This window comes from Manacus candei, unplaced genomic scaffold, assembly GCF_025592945.1.
Source record: "Manacus candei isolate 608988 ecotype Guabito, Panama unplaced genomic scaffold, ASM2559294v1 h1tg000034l, whole genome shotgun sequence".
Taxonomy (NCBI): domain Eukaryota; kingdom Metazoa; phylum Chordata; class Aves; order Passeriformes; family Pipridae; genus Manacus; species Manacus candei.
Window position 1 is genome coordinate 15,171,751 of NW_026138082.1, and position 16,708 is coordinate 15,188,458.

Below are 16,708 nucleotides of genomic sequence, written 5' to 3' on the forward strand. Positions count from 1 at the left end.
CTGGGAAGGAAGCTGTGAATGTCTTTATGTCTTTGTTTTGAATGTTTCAGTGCCCAGTTATGAGAGATTCTGACCCATTTCAACTGGGAATATAAATGCTAACTTTTTAGCACTTTCCCCCTATATGTCTTAAAATACATACTTACTGAGGGGAAAAAAAAGGTTGATAAGAGTAACTTTCTTGCATTCATAGTGGCACATATTAAGTCAGAACAGAAATTAATATCTAGAACAGTGGGGCATCCCCGAGCAGACGTTACGTCCTCTATGGGGGAAAAAACTCCACACTGAAAATTGAACAAAAACCACTCCAAACCTAGTTTTCCATACGCCCCATTCTTTTCAGATCTCTTGAAGTTCAATTTGTCTCATATAGGATAAAAGCCATGATCTAACGTTGCTAAGAGCGAAGTTAGCTTACTCTTAGTAAAGAAAGGTTAATCAGGCCTTATATATTTTATTGTACCTTCATATTGAAAGGCAAGGTAAAGAACGTGCCTAAAATCACTCTGTCTTTTACATTTTCAAGTATGATGATAAAGTGGCATCTTACAAAAGCAGAAATTAATTAGCCACAGAGCAAATGTGACTTGGATGTCATGAACATGCATCTGATTTATCTCATCATTGCACAACCCCAAACAGGGACATCTTGCTTCATTTCCTAATCCAGCTATATGGGTGACTGTTCCAGTTGTACTAGTTAGAAGGTACATCATGTTACTATGTCTCAGTCATGAAAGCAGATGCTTACCGAGCAGTTGTTTTCAGGATTCATTCAGACCAGGACCAAAGAGGAACTTCTGTGTCCCATGGATCTTATTGTCAGATTGCCTCCATGCCACAGAGCGCAGAGGCCAGGAAACCCCTAGCACAAGATTTGTAGTTGTGTGAGGGCTTGGGAACTTCCAACATGAGCCAGTAAGTGCATTTTTTAATTAAAAAATGAAAAAAAAGAGTTAATAATCAATAATTCTTCTTTAATTATATGGAGCTGTAATTATAACCAAAACGTTTCGGCAGGGTGAAAACCTCAGCGTTAATTTTTCTCTTCTCCCAGTTTGCCATTAGATGGCAGCGAAAAGCTCCTCTCAAATCTGCCACGGGCTCAGGCTTCCTTCACAAGAAGCTTTGCTCAGCCACAGACCGGTCATATCTATCTCTGAGAAGAATGTTCTTTAAGCTGCTTTCAGGTCATTTGATTATTTTTTTCTTTTAAATCATATGACATCTCAGCAACATACAGTCGGAAGTTTCAGCTTTGGTAAGAAGCAGTGATCATTCATCTCTGGCAGATTAGTGGTGGTCTAACTTTTTTTTTTTTTTTTAATTAGTCTGACCAAAATGTATTCTTCTTCCCAGGGCTATTCTCATAGAATTGCTTCTTTTTTTTTTTTTTCTTTTTTTCAGTCAAGTCATCTCCTGTCTAGGAAGGGTAATTCTTCTCTTGTTTATAATTTGCCCATATAGTCTACTGTGCCAGTTTTTACTACAAAACAGTGTGCTTATTCTCTTTAGGATACCTTTAATGTATCCAGCCACTATATACACTGAAACTTGGCTCTGTTTCTCTCTACTTACCAAGTGTTTGTGTTGCCGTTTCACCTCTTGCAATAACAACCACATTATGAACTTCTGTCCATTTTCTCTTGCAACCGTGTTGGCATCCTGCACAAAGAATCCCTTTCCAGAAGCAAGCAAGATTTCACAAAGCACCTTTGACTGCAGCTTGCTTATTCCTTGAAAACACATCTTAGACATTAAAGATGGATAATTAATGGAGTAAGGTAAGATAGATGAGTTTCAGGTATTGTTTGGTATTTTTTTAAGTGATGGAGATATAGGCACTTGCTAAAGTAGTATTCTCTTTTTTTTTTCCTATCCTTTTCACTACCTGACTAATTTGGCTTTTGTCTGCCTGCTCTCTTTTACAGTAGAAGACCACATTGAGTCATAAGAAGAAAGAATATGGAGGTGGGAAGTGCAGACTGCTCTGATCAGCACTGCAGAAGCAACAGAGGACACCCTAATCAGTCAGAGCAGGGTGACCCACCTAAACCAGAAATACATAGCTGCTTTGCCATTGAAAACTGGTGTTACATCACTGGTTAAGCAAATGAAAGGAAAACAGTGAGTAACTTCCTTCAGTCAGTCTGGTTTAAATCCAGCTACACTAAAATTAAAGGCTCTGCAGTTCCACTGCTAATTCTTAATTTTCCCAATTTGGTGAGAGGTTTTCAATGAGATTTGTTTGGTTGTTATCCCCTCACTTTCTTGTTTGCCACTTCTCTAAAACATGATTTTCTTTTGTAGGAAAAGTTAATATACTGTTGCCTAAAAAGAGCTTAGAGACTTTCATTCATTTTGTAGTGAATGTGCTCAGGTCCTGCAGGTGTTGGTTGCTGCTCTAGGATTTATCTAGTTACCACTAACAGCAGGTGGCAAATAAAAAGGAAAAGCAATCAATTAAGCAGTCATTCTTTGAACCTTATTTATTAGCCATAAAACAACATAGTCCATGAGCAAATGTTAATTAGTTTGAATTATTTGTTTATTTCTGTGTTTCCTCTGTATTCTCCTCAGATTAATGACTTTAGTATTTAGGAAATAATGTTCTCTTCTGTAGTTGACAGTAAATAGTTCAATATATACACAGGAAAAAGGCTGTGCAAAGTACTTCAGCTTCCATTGTGACTAAGGAAAAAAGTTGTCTTGATTAGCATTTATAAACATTATTGCATTAGGAAAGAAAAAATGATCTGTCAGTGTCAATACACCTTTGAGATATATATATATATGTAAAGAAATAATGTAAATGAAGGTACAGTAGGGAGGGATAGAGTGTCAGAATAATCATATTACTTGGTGTCAAGGCTGTCTCATCCTTTCATGGTGTCCAGCTCCAGAGGTGTAAAAGATGTGTAAATTGCACAGTGGAAGATCTGGGATGATCTGTCTCCTATGGAAGTGTGTCCTTGCAACACCAGCTGTCTAAACTCTGTGTGTTCTCATCACTGTGTGACCACCCCTTTTCTACACCTCTCCTAAGGATACCCTGTGATACAGTGTTCACCATCTAAAAGATAGATGAAGTCTGGACACTCTCAGTGACACACGATACATGCTTTCATTAGTTCATCTATTCAAATCCTAGACTAGTCCCTTTTTCTATTGTGAAATGGGAAGAAGAGCTGATCTACCTTCTAGAATTTGGCCATTTATATACATTTTAATAATATTTGCTGCTATTTTGGCTTATAAAATAAACAGTTCCAACTTGATATCTTCCTGTTTATCAGATTTCTCGATGGTTCATTCTCATTATTTTGTTATCTCTGCCTGTCCCATACTCAAACTAGAAATTACCTAGAAAATGTTACAAAAGAATAAGCCTTTCAGGATGCTATCCAGCAGTCATGACTAGGACTGAATTCTGAAACTGAGTACTCTGTAAGGTAGCTTCTCTTTTCATATACACTATTTTTTGATAACTGTGTGTAAAAATCTGCCCTGTCAAGAGGCAAAGAGAAGGCAGCAAATAAAGATAAATAAATAAATAAATACAAACAACAAAAAAGCCACAAACAAACAAACAAAAACACAAAACCCAAAACCAAGCAAACAATAATAAAGAAAAAAGGGAACCAGAAGAATACTAGATTCAAATTGCAAAGTACAGATGTTCAACACTTCTCAAAAGAAGATAAAGGCTTCCATTGCTATCAGAAAAAAAAAAGCTTCATCTGCAGGGCTGAAAACATAGGTCTTGAAAAGTGGTGGTGGTTTAAATGACTAATAAGTATGCAGAGATTTTCAGTGTATGTTTTTGTTGGGAAAGAAGCACAATGAAGTAGCAGTATAGCAGGAGGATAACTAACTTTTTATCCATCGGTAAGAGAGGTAATGCAGAAAATCATATCCAGTGGGAGAAATCACAGGCTTACAGAGCTAGTGCTCAAGCTAATGCTGAGAAGAACTTGGTTGCATTACTTGCAATTACTAGTAAGTCTTATGATAGAATAAAAATTCAAGGAGATGGGAAAAGTGCTAACATTGCACTATTGCTCAAGACCTGGAGTGAGATAATCTCAAAATTGCATCAGACCCACAAGCATTATCAAGCTGATGAAGAAAAAAAAAAAGACAAATTTCTTTCTAAGCTGCATCAGCAGAGTTGTCGAATGCTGAACTCTCACCTTAAGTAGAGTGTGCTGCTTTGGGAAACATGGTCTAATGAAGACAGATTTGAGAGAATACAAAGGAAAATTACAAAAATGCATAGAAATCCTGGGGAGAAAGGTTGAAGGAACTGAATCTGTTCCTCAAAATACAGGAAAATATAGTGGCAAATGTCTGAGCTCATCATCAACGCTCTTGTGGTAGTCAGTGAAGAGATGTCGTCATCCTTCGGATGCGATTAATCTGTTTCAGATGTCTGTGTTGAAATGAGATGAATTACATCATAGAAGCACTTGTTTCCCTTCATCATCTATCAAGGATTTCCAGGGAGACTCACTTAGATGTAGATGGCTGCTGTCATGCAACCCTTCCTTTCTCCTCTCAATGTAAAGTGCTTGATAAGTTCCAGTAAACACTTTGTTACAAATCTGGTCATATTATTATCTGTGTACTTAACTGTGCAATGCGATAAATCATTACTATAAATTTGCAGCAAAGAAGACTTTGTGTTAAAAGAAATATTCTGCAAAGATAGTTTGGCAAAGTAAAAGGAGTCCTGTGGGCCATGGAATAATACTGTTCACTGATTTTTTTCTGAGAGTTGTATTTAAACTTGCCTCAAATCAGAAGATGCATAAATGACCTTTGATCAGTTTTACTTCTCCGTGTCTATAGACCTGTTATCTGACATTATGCCTCACGAGTGAAGGAAAGCCCTGTCTTGGTTTTGTCCTATTCCAAGTAGCATGATCCCAAACAGTTCCTGACCATGATTCAGGGGTTGGCCCAGGCCAGGGACAACTACCCACCACAGGCAGTTTAGATTCATCCTCCATTTTCTGGAGGCTGGGGTAATTTAATAGTATTGACAGGCCTAGACATGTCAGTTGGCCTCAAGGCCAAAGAACAGGCTCTTCTGCCATTTAATTTGTTTGTATTGATGTCACCTAAGAGTTTGTTGACTTAGGGAGAAAGGTGTGCTTTCAAGCAGATCTGAAGCCACACCTAGTTGTGTAGGCTGACACCATCCCTTGAAGTCTACCCAGAAGTCAAAGGATTCATAGGCATTAAGGCAGCAACTCTTACATGTTTCTTCTTGAGACTGTTTTTGAAATCACAATTTCACTTCTGCTCAAACTTCCAGACTTATGATTCCATGGCTGGAAATCATGGCTTTGTTTACTTCCCTAACTGTATACTGCTAAGAAGCCCAATGCTTTTGGTCTCAGACTCAGAAGGGAAACAGTGGCACTGCTGGGATCCTGGTATAATGAGGCTCTGCATCATGGCAGCAAGGCCCACGTTGGAAGACACGCATAGTGGAATCCAATCAACATTTATTACCAAGTGGAGATTTACAGTACCACCAATCATGCCTTCCATTAAAAGTTCTACTAACGTAATTTTAATATCAACCCTCCACTGGAAGAGGAAATGCAATCCTCAATGTATATTCCAAGTTCTTACCCAAGACATGTGCCAAACATCTTCGTACAGTTGTCTAAAATCAGTTTCAACCAGCCAACTCCCATCAGTATTTCAGTCTTGTTCTGCTGTGACAGTGAATGTGCAACTGTAAGGAAGGATGCTTCAAAATAGCTGGCAAATTTTGATTATATGACTGGAGCTGCTGAAAGATAGGTCCTTTCCACTAAACAAGCAAGAGAAGGGCCAGCCTAACTAATGAAAAGGTAGTGTTCCTATATATTAGAAAATACTGGCCTTTTTCTAAAGGCAAAATCAATATGCCAAAAATGGACATCAAGGAAACATATCACCAGATGATGCTAGCTTAGATCAGCATATATGGGCTAGTTGATGCATACTGCAAAGCTGGATTTCTCTCTTCAAATCTGTCCTTTGGAAAAAAAAGATAAGGTTCTAATATATAAATTTGTATGTTCACACATGGATATTAACTAAAATAACTCATAATATGACTCAGGTGTACTGAGAGCTGCAGTAGCATGAGCTTGAAATGGATGAAGACACTGAGATGAGCCACAGAGTACAGTAAGTTCTAATATATGAGTAGTAAGTTCTAGTCTATGCCCAGCCAAGGATAGTGAAAAGCTGGTTGGGGAGCATGGGATCTAGTGATTCTCGTTGGCAACTGATGGTCCTAAAATATTTTAGATGGATCAAGATTGGCATCTAAAAGGTAAGAGTAAATTAACGGTTAAGTCAAAATTATTTCTCATTAATTCCACATAATGAACTTATTTTGCTAAAGCTTCTTATTTTAATGCAATGTGTTTAAATACATTACTTATATGTCTCTGAGACTATTTCTCTGCCTCCTTTTACAGACAATTTTTTTTTCTGCTAGTCATTTTAGCTAATCTTGTTTGCTAATGCATTGCACAAAACAGCACAAGTTTTGCTTCTGTTCACTGAATTGAAAGCTGTGCCTATTGCAAAGTTCAATTAACTTAAAAGTCACTGGTGGAATATACAGAATTACATTTAACTCAAAAGATCGAGATAATTTTCTCCCTTCTCTTTGCTAAACTGTATCTCAGCATGATGAAAACTAAGAGCACACTGCTATCAAAAGCTGATTGATTGAGGGAGTATATTGCCTTTTCTAACAGAAAAATATCAGAAGTGACTTTTGGCCACCAGATAGCAGTGCTTCACTTTGTACAGTTCTCAACTCACAGTGTTCCTTGCCTTGTAAAAAAATCCATATATTTGATTCCGATCTCTTTGCTCAGATACATCTTTTGCAGACTTCATTATAGACTTCAGCTGGAAAAAAAAAAAAAAAGGTAGAGATTTTGTAATTAGGAGTGCAGGTGATTTATGTGTTCAGGAGGAATCAAGAACACTGCAGATTTCCAGAGCAGGGGAATTTGGTTGTATAAATCTAACAGAGCGTAGGCATTATAATTATTATTTTCAATGACAAAAGTTTCAAAGAAAATCTTAAGCTTAAAATGTTTTTAGTGCTTCTCCCTTGCTGCCAGTACATTTCCCTATCTGCATTAGTATTTCAGGAATATTTCAGAAGGGCATGTTTTTCGCCTCAGAACATAAACTTAACGTAGTTTTATTATATCAGTAATTTATAATTTCTGCCAAATGCGTTCAAACCTCTGGATTATTCTTTATTTTTAAATAAAGGAACAGATTTTACATTATTTTTAGCAAAAAGAAAGATATCCTCATTTTCACTGAAACTTGTTAAAATGCCAAAAGTGCAATATACTATATAATAATAATAACTATCATTTGTATAATGTTGTGTTGGTTCATGTCACCTTACAAGAACTGTGCATCATCCTAATTTGTTACAGATTCAGTCCCAGATCACAGGCAAGATGCACAGCTAAAGAGAATGGGAAAGGCCATCTGACAGTTATTCCCTCATTCTTATCTGTCCTGGTGTTGACATCAAAGTGTCTCAGCTGCCACTTTAACTTGCAACAGTCAGTTATGATCCCTATGAGATCATGGAACAGCTTTATCACTTTATTTTCTCCCAAACAAGGCAGGAGAGATAATAATAGAAACCATCCCTGTCAGCTTTACACTAGAATATTCTTTTCTTTGGCTATTTTAGAGCCCCAACTGGATTCCCTTTGTTTTACATCTCCTCCAGGGAATCTGTTGTCAGGATGGTGTGAGCCCTCACTTTACTGCTGTGATTCACGTGACTTTCCTCGCAAGGAATTTCACCCTTGTGTAGTGTTAAGCTTGTCTATTGAACGAAAGGGTGACTTTCTCTCCTGTTTGTGATTCATTTAACTGTGACAACTAAAGCAAAGTGTTTGCAAGGAAAAGTAGCGATAAGAATGTTTTCAGCTTTGTCACCCCTCTCTTGTTCTAGGTCCATTACAGTTTCCTTTTTTCTCTCCTTGTGTCTATGATCAGGACAACTCATCTTCTGATTCCCAACTTTCAGCATATAACTAATGAATATTCAGAGGCATAAGACCCTCAATTTGATTACTGTTACCATAGTTACACTATAGATAGACTGTGCCTCTAATATTTAGGGACTGGACTCTGATTATGATCAGGGATTTATTAAAAAAAGAGGGAAATGTTACTTCAAAAGTACTTCACACAGCGTAGCTCTCAGAAGCTCTTTCATCTTGGTATAGAATAAGGATTGATATCTTGAGTGGTACAGCTTACAAATTTCCTTTATTCCTTGGGAAGAAAAAAATATCTATAGCTTTGTCAGGCATTCTGAAACAATTAATGTGAGACTCGGTCTAGACACGTTTCCTGTGCTTTGGGACTCAGTTCTAGCAGTGCCCTTGGAAAACCTTCAAAAGCAGTCCTGCCCTTAAAGATGGCAAATGAGTTATGTAGTGCTGCACTTGGATATCCCCTCACACTTTGTTCTGAGATGAATAAAAACTTATCCAATTTTGAAATCAGTTGATTAGTCTGAGCCAACAGGACATCTTCCTCATCTTTTAAATAGAAATAACTGCTTTGGGACAACAGAGTCAGCACATTGGTGTCTCTTTTTTGTAGTTTATAATGTGGACAAGATTGTTTTTGTTCATTTGTCTGTACACTGAGACACTTGATGGATTTGGTGAGGCACTGGCATAATATATCTTCAGTCAGTTAAGGGAGGAGATACAATATAACTATAGCATTTACTGTGCCAGAAGCTAGAACCTCACCTACGCAGAGGCTACAGCTGGAAGAATCTTCAGTTCCACTTGTTACACAGGTTTCTTTAAGGAATAATGGTAGTAACATATTCAGATCCAAAGAGTGCTTGAAATTGCAACCAGTGATCTGAGAACTAGTGGTGAGGCAGCTCTGAACAAGATGGGATCTTAAGTCCTCAACCTTTCACCCACTGCTCCCGTCACTGGAAATACTTAAGCCTCTTTTACCTTTCCTTCTCTCACTCATGGTTGGAATTATTTTTTTTTAATAGAAAAAGCCTGATGTTTTTATACACATAAGCTTTTCTCGGCAGTAACTCAGCTCAACCTCTGCAGTCTTGTGCCAATCCCTCCATACCAGAACACGGCGCCGTCAGCAGAGAGGAACCACCGCCTCTAAGACCCAAACGAGGGGCGGGGGGACAGAGCTCCCGGGTATGCCAGAGCAGCCCGGGGAGGGGGAGCGGAGCCCGCAGCGGAATAGGACAAGGGCCAACGGGGAGGCAGCGACTTGTGGGGCGGCGGACACGAAGGGCGGGGGCAGAGGTATGGGGCGGGGGCGGGGGAAGGCGGTGGCGGGGCGTCACGGAGCCCGCTCCGCTATAAAAGAGCCGGGCGCGGAAGAGCGGCGTATCCTTGGCGCTCGCAGCCACAGCGGCAGGAGGAGCAGCATCATCACTATCGCGGCGGGACAGCATCAGACGGGCATGGGGACGGCGCTGGCGGCGCGGCTCGGCCTGGGGCTCCTGCTCCTGGCCCTCCTCCTTCCCACGCAGGTGAGCCCCGGAGCGGCTCGACGATTCCCCTCCGCCGGCCCCCGTGCGAAACACGGGAGAGCGGCCACACCGAGACCCTCCCTCCGCTTCCCCGCCGCGGGAGCGGCGGAGAGCCGGGTTTCTCCGGAGAGAAACTCCCGTCCGTGTGCGCCATCCCGGAGCCCGCCGTGGGTGGCGGGCGGCTCCTCCGCCCCGGGGCAGCGGCGGCCTGGGAGAAGCAAGCCCGGGCAGCCCCGGCGGGGATGGGGCGGGGGTAGGATGGGCGCGGACGGGCGGCGGGGGCGAGCTCGGCGCCCTGGGATGGCGGGGGCGGTGTCGTGACTTAGCCCGGTCAAATTAAAAAAGATGAAGTGGCAGTTCGCCGCCTTTTTTTCCCATGGGATCCTCGAAGGAAAGCCGCGGAACTGAGGTGTACGCGGCGGCGGAGCGTTCATTCCCCCGCTGATGAGAGGGAGAAAAATCTCTCCAAATCCGAGAGAGCTCCGGGAAGGCACGAGTGTTACAGCTGGAGGGCAGCGGGTCCCTCGTCCGAACTGCCCCAACGGAGCGTGTTGGGCTTTAGGTCCGGTCCTGGGGCTCGGTTCACGGCAGGAGTGGGAGGTTTGGAGGCTCGATGCGAAGTCACCAGCATCTGGCTGCTGCGCTGGCTGAGCCTTGCCCTTGGCGCAAACGTAATGGATGCAGAAGCGATCCGCTTCTCCCTAAGGGACCAAGCCGAGCGGGGCTCCCAGATTCCGGGTCGGCGTGTTGTTCCTAGAGACCACCTCTTCAAAAAGGTCAATAACACAGTATCAGAAATACAACAAAGGGATTGCCGGAAGGTGTTTTAATTCTCCCTCTCCCTTGGTTTGCAAGGAAAGGCATTATCCTTTTTCGGTTGGCTCAGTGGAGTTTTGCCTTTGACAGTGATGAGAGTAGGATAAGACCCCTTGGGTTACTGGTATTTATCACACTCACGTTAAGAAAATCTCCAGGGTCCCATCTACTGTAATGTTGTGGAACTTGGCTATAAGCCCTTTCTCTTCCACACACAAAAACAAATCCAGAAAAAAAAGGTTTTCTGTTTAAAACTAAGAAAACTTTTAAAATATATAACCAAGTGTGGAACGGTTGTGGAATCTTCCAGGAAAATTCCAGGGTGGGCTGGGACTTGCCTTTTAGGTTATTAAGTCTGCAGTTCATTATTGATCACTTTCGGACTGGTTTCAACAGAAACTTCCACACAGCGATTTTTATCCTGCAGTTCTAAATTGCTTCCAGCATGGTGCCGGTTGCCAAAACCCGTAACTACTAGAAGCTTTACACCATCCTTACATTGTCTATGGTATGCTTTTTTTTAGTAGAATGTACTGAAAGAAAATTCTTGTGCAATTTTCTAATAAATTTAACATTAATTTCATGGCTTCAGTATTGAGGGACAAATTTATTTTTTTTTTTTGCTAAAGAAAATCTATTTTCTCAGCAGCACTAGAAATACCTGAAAATTAGGACTCCTTTGTGGAGAGTATTATTTATTAAGTGAACTTTTTAAAAAAAAAAAAAAGAGAGAAAGTTGTTTTTACTTTAATTAACTCTAAGGGCTTACCAGAATGCTCTGGTATAACGCAAGTTTGTGCCACAGAACCGAAGCCAAGCTTTCTGTACTGTGCTTATTTTTGGGGAGCAGATATGTGATTCCTGCTCTTGTTTTTCATCTTGTGTGTCATGTGATTTTTTCACTGGAATAAAGGAACACTTTATCTTGTCTTTGAAAGTCTTCTTGTGCATGTATAGGAAATAGCTTGATATTGAAGTTACACAGAGTGTAGGTTTTCGTTCTGTTCCTGTCATGCAGAGTTATGAGGGAAAATCAGTATTTTTTTTAATTTTGCTTTCTGTCAGCATTTTTAAAAATTTGCTAGTATTCTGTGGTCTTTCTGCTGCACTTTTTTTTTGTACGTTCTAGCATGCTGATAGGTTCTGATTTAATCAGTATGGTTTCATTGTTCTAACTTCAGCAGTTCAGTCTACCGCAGCAATGTAAGAGAGACTGAAATATTAAATCTACTCACATAAGCCCCACCTTCCTTGAAAGGAATCCACAAACCAGTCCCAGAAACAGTATTAGTAGACTCTTGACCATTGTTTACTCATTTCTGTGGCTTAGCCTGCAAAGGCAGACTGCAATTCACACAGTTGGTTGAAGGTCTTTCTTATCCTAAGATTAGTCTTTGTATATCTGCATAGCTCTACGTTTGCTTTGTTTATTTGTTTGTGTCTGTGTGAGGTTTTTTAAAACCTACTTATCTTCTATTTTAGAGCAGGGTTTTGATAAAGTGATAGTTGTATAAAAATATTTAGAAAAATATTAGATTTATTTCTTTAACAAATCCCACGTGTACAATTCAAATTGTCTTTGTCCTTAACTGCACAATGAGAGACACGAGCATTTGTATGTATTGTATCTGAGTATTGTGACTGAGTGTTGCTACACATTATTACTAGTAATTTGTCTTTTGATTTAAAAAAAAAAAGGCAATAAAAACCTTTTTGTTTCCCCCCCCCTCCACATTCTAGATCTACTGTGATCCCGCTGGAACAAGTCCATCACCTTCAAACTATTCTTCAGCAAGTTCCACTTCTCTGTCAACTGTGACAAATTCAGTGAACAATACCACCACTCACGGACATGGAAATTCTCTTCACTCAACCACAAGTCTTTTTTTCATTCTCTCTGTTTCTCTTCTGTATTTTTGCTGTTAAGAGACTCTGGCATGGAAATGGCTACCACTCCCCACCCTGTTTCCTGAACCATCTGAGATGGCTAGATCTCCAACCCAGCATGAGAATAAATCAGTCCAAACTCCACATCAAAACAGCTTGGTTCCACTCCATACTCAAATTAGTACCAGTCTGACCTAGAGAAGCACTCAGTATTCTGACTTTCCAAAGCTGACCAATGTGAAAAGACCAGCTTCAACAAGGAGGTAAAATGATGAGCTCTTTCACCAAATGAGTTGGAATTCTGAAAAACAAGATGGAAGCAAAAAGACAGTATCAACAACCCCTGACTTAAACCCTGGAAAACAAAGAAAAGCTCAAATGATTCTGTTTCTTGCACAGCCTACACAGTTATAACTCATGGGTAGTATGATATATGAAAAAGGAACAATATCAGTGGAAAGGCTTTACCTGAGATTTAATTTCTCTAAATTTCATACAAGGCTGAAATGGAATACCAAATTTTTGTAAGAATCTCTTGTTTAACCTCAGTCCTAACCAAATTCTTAGCCAGGCAGGGCTAGTTTTGAAATAGCTAAAACCCCACCAGTTTTCATAAGAGTGGAATTACTTATGGTGGGAATTTGAATTTGACATTTTCTTTAAATTGTTCGTATATTAAACCATATGTGCCAGAGAAAGGAGGTGTGGAAACATTGAAAGAAGCACCAGGAGCTTTTTGTAAATGAAGTTCAGAAAAGAACAAACAAACAAAAAAAAGTCAAGGGAAAAATATCTCCTCTTTTCCCTATTTCTCCTCTCAAGTTCTACAATTTGTATAATTAATTTTTGCTCCTGGAACTTTCCTTAATTATGAAGGATTTATGGAATCTTTTCAGTAATGTTCTAGTGCTGCTTTTTTTTGTTGTTTTTGGGCACAAGGTAAAAAACTTACTGCTTTTTTTTTAAGAGTTTCAATTGTGATAGTCTACTTTAAACATGGGCTAATATTTGCGGTGGGGAGAAGGAATGGGGAGAGGAGAGCAAACCGCCAAAACAGAAAAGAAATTAAATGATTAGGTGTTTAGAATATGAAGACTGGAGTCTTAATTTAATCACTGAATTTAAAAGTTATCTTTGTAAATACTACTTTTTTTTTTAAATTTTCTGAATCAAAACTGCTATACTTGCACAGATTGTTTCTGTATCATCCAACACTTTAGAGAATAGTATCTGGTACTTGATCAAAACAAGCTTTGTTGAGGAGGTTCAACTACCTTGATGATGATACCTTGTCAGAAAGAAATTAGTTATGTTGATATGATCACATGTGAGTGTACACGATCATACCACTGTCTGTAGATATTTATCTCAGTATAAGATCATGTTAAACATGAGTGGCTCTCTAATTTTTTTTTTTTAATACACATCTGTCTTTCAGTTACATTACCATCAATTCACAGTACCATATATTAATAGCAAACTAACAAATTCATGTCAATGAGTGTACATTTCCTTATGCTTATCATTTGTATTCAGTAAAATGTTAATGACTGTATTTTTGTGTTTGTATAATTATGCTTTGATTTATTAGCTACTGATTTTCATTGAAAAAATCTGTAAATAAAACAGTGGACAGGCAATGCATTCTAGATGTGCTTCCAGACACTTCTACAAAAACTTGTAACTTGCCTGCGTTAAGTGAATGAACTGTTAAGCAAGGTGGTGTATGTGATTAAAAACCTCAAGGTCTAGAAATGCTGAAGTGTAACTAGTTTTATTTCTCTGGAAGGTTTAGTGGCGCTGGGAGTCTGGATTCCACTCTGAAACCAGTGACTGAGATTTGATTAATGTTTCTAGTAACTGCAATAAGTTTTCCATACTTATTACAACCTCTTCCCTTTCTAAGTATTATTATTGTTGAGGAATCCATCTGGTGCAGGTAGCTCTGCTTTCATGTTAGACAAACAGTGCTTAAACAGTTTTCCTTTTGTGGCAATGACTAATTTCCCTCACAACGGCTAAAGCTGTTTTTCAGCTTCTGGTTATCACGTATGTGGATTTACTGCTTGAGGTTTCTGACTCCCACAAACACACTAACATACTAAGAATATCCTAATAATACAAGCTGCACCATTCTTGATAAAGGACAGAGGCTGGAAGAGGTAGGAGTTTATGCAAAACTTTGCTGAAAAGCAAAAATTAACCAGATGAGAGTTCAATAACAGATTGTCACAAACTGTAACTTTCAAATCTGTGTCTTTGTTGTTTTTCAGGTATGCTCCTTTCTAATAACCATTAGGATATTTGATATTCTGAGTGATTATCTTCACTCCCTAAATGCGGAGAAACACATTTAAAAGCCCCTAAACACTTAGGCATGCTGCACATGAGTCTGTGTTTGTCAGTGGGAAAGAGGCCCCTGGAGAGGCCTCCGGAGGGAATGTGGCTCGGCAGGCCTTTGCTTATGTTCCTTTACTTTTCCAGTAGGCTGAACAAAGCCAAGGAGCAGGATAAGTTTATCAAAGCTCACTGTTTGACTAAATCTTGGAATGTGCGGGGAGTATCAAAGCATATTGTTCCCTGGTTTAGCTTTTCTCCAAATGCTCCAGGAGAAAGCAATGAAGATCAATCAACCAACCTGGCTCTGTACCTTTTTTAAAAAAACATAACATTGAAAATAACCTCTCTTTAAACACAGGCAGAGAATGAGAAAGGCTGCAACAATTATCCTTAATTCAAATGAATTGAGGTGCTTGGCCTATTTGGTAGCACGCTTTTTTTTTTTTTTTTTTTTTTTAAATAGAACCAGATTGCTCTTTAATAGCATCTAAGTGTATTTAAAGTCTCTCAAGTTTTTGAGTTTTCACCAGACCAGATGAGTGATTTAGAAAAATGATCTGGTAACCTTTTTTCCGTTCCATTCCATCACCGGAGAATAGAATCAGTGATGAAGAAATCCATTCAGGGAAAGAGGATGTGATGGATGTAACAAAATGGGGAAGGAGGGAAGGCAGGAGAATGGAGCCCACACATAGCACTACTATTTAATTTTTTTTAAATTACACCTATAATAACTAGAACCAGCTCTCACCTATGCCTCTCACTTTCACAAATCTGTCCAGCTGAAGTGTGTCTGGATAATGTATATTGCAATGACTCTGAAACAGTTCTGCTTCTGTTCGATGCATGGCACTGCTTTTGATGTAAACATATGCTAGCCCCCTATGTCCTGAATAAAGTGTAGTGTTAACATTTGAATGAAATAACCTCAAATGAGAACTTACAGTTTGTTTGCAGTTTACTGTTCCTTCCTTCACAACATCATACTCTGAATACCCTGTAAATTTTTTCAAACTTCAGTTTTCAGTTAGTTTAGAAATGCAGTGTCTTTGAATGAACAACCTTCATTCAACAAAAATCTCCAAAAGGTGAAGTATTTTGGGCCAGATCCAATACCCATAAGCTTCTATTAGCGGCTTCCTTGTTTTCAGCAAGATGCAGCCATGTCCCCCAAACCTTTCTCCACATGTGAAAGCAGTGTGCATGGTGATGAAAAGGGATAGTCCCCCTTTCTCTATGTGGAGATGGGACATTATTAACATCTCAATAAATGACTTTCCAAATGAACTCAGGGTTAGTTTGACAAGCCATTGCCAATTCTTAACCTAATCCATCAAACACTTAGGATTTGCCTATAAAATGCAAATATTCTCAAGCTAGCTGGAGACAGTAGCATACTCTCTGATGTTATTAATACAATGTTTAATATGGAATTATTTCTCCTGAGAGTAATTCTTACACAGCCTGTTGGCCTGTGGAAGGGCTCATGAGAACAAACATTTGCAGGGCCGGGCTCTTTGTCAAGGTCTTTCCAAGTCAGCATTTCCCTGCACTCAGGTTACACCTGGCTCAGCAGGGAGCTCACAATGACACCTTGTATTTGAAAGTGAAGATGTATATAAATGTGCATATTTTAGAGGCAATTCAGAGAGATTTGCATTTCGTGTGCATTCAGGCTTATAGGGATTTGATTTCCGATACATGACCGAAATGATTTAGGTAGCAGACTTTATCATCCGGCATCTTTATTGTAATGGATACAATTGAGAATGTTTCTTGGTTTTGCATTAAAGATAGCTTTGAAACAGGAGCTGTCAGCTCTGCCTTGTAGCAGCACAAAGCTCTTCATTCTAGAACACACACTACATTTGATGCACTCTAAAGGTCTACTGTGTCCCAACAGATGAAGGGGCTGGTTATTTTAAATCCACCAGTTTATCTACAGCAGTTTGAAGAGCAGTACTAGGCTTTCTGCCATACGTGCTTTGAGATGTAGTGTTTTCATCATTATGCAGTAGCCTCAGGAAAGATACTCGAGCCTTACTTCGGTTATCAGCCTTCGGTTTTCCAAGT

The 16,708-nt window shown here is 39.5% G+C and overlaps 1 protein-coding gene across 1 annotated transcript; it reads left to right on the forward strand.

The window, feature by feature from the left end:
* The first annotated feature begins 9,429 nt into the window (after positions 1-9,429).
* Positions 9,430-15,561, forward strand: CD24 (CD24 molecule). Its single transcript, XM_051792442.1, has 2 exons — positions 9,430-9,592; positions 12,149-15,561. The coding sequence occupies exons 1-2, from the start codon at positions 9,524-9,526 to the stop codon at positions 12,332-12,334; spliced, it is 255 nt and encodes an 84-aa protein (XP_051648402.1). The 5' UTR covers positions 9,430-9,523; the 3' UTR covers positions 12,335-15,561.
* The last annotated feature ends 1,147 nt before the right edge of the window (positions 15,562-16,708 follow it).

What these genes read in the sequence shown, in the direction of transcription:
- CD24 (XM_051792442.1), top strand. Translation starts at nt 9,524, where the DNA reads ATGGGGACGGCGCTGGCGGCGCGGCTCGGCCTGGGGCTCCTGCTCCTG. An exon ending in CCCTCCTCCTTCCCACGCAG is followed by an intron (nt 9,593 to 12,148) that starts GTGAGCCCCGGA and finishes TCCACATTCTAG; the next exon opens with ATCTACTGTGATCCCGCTGG.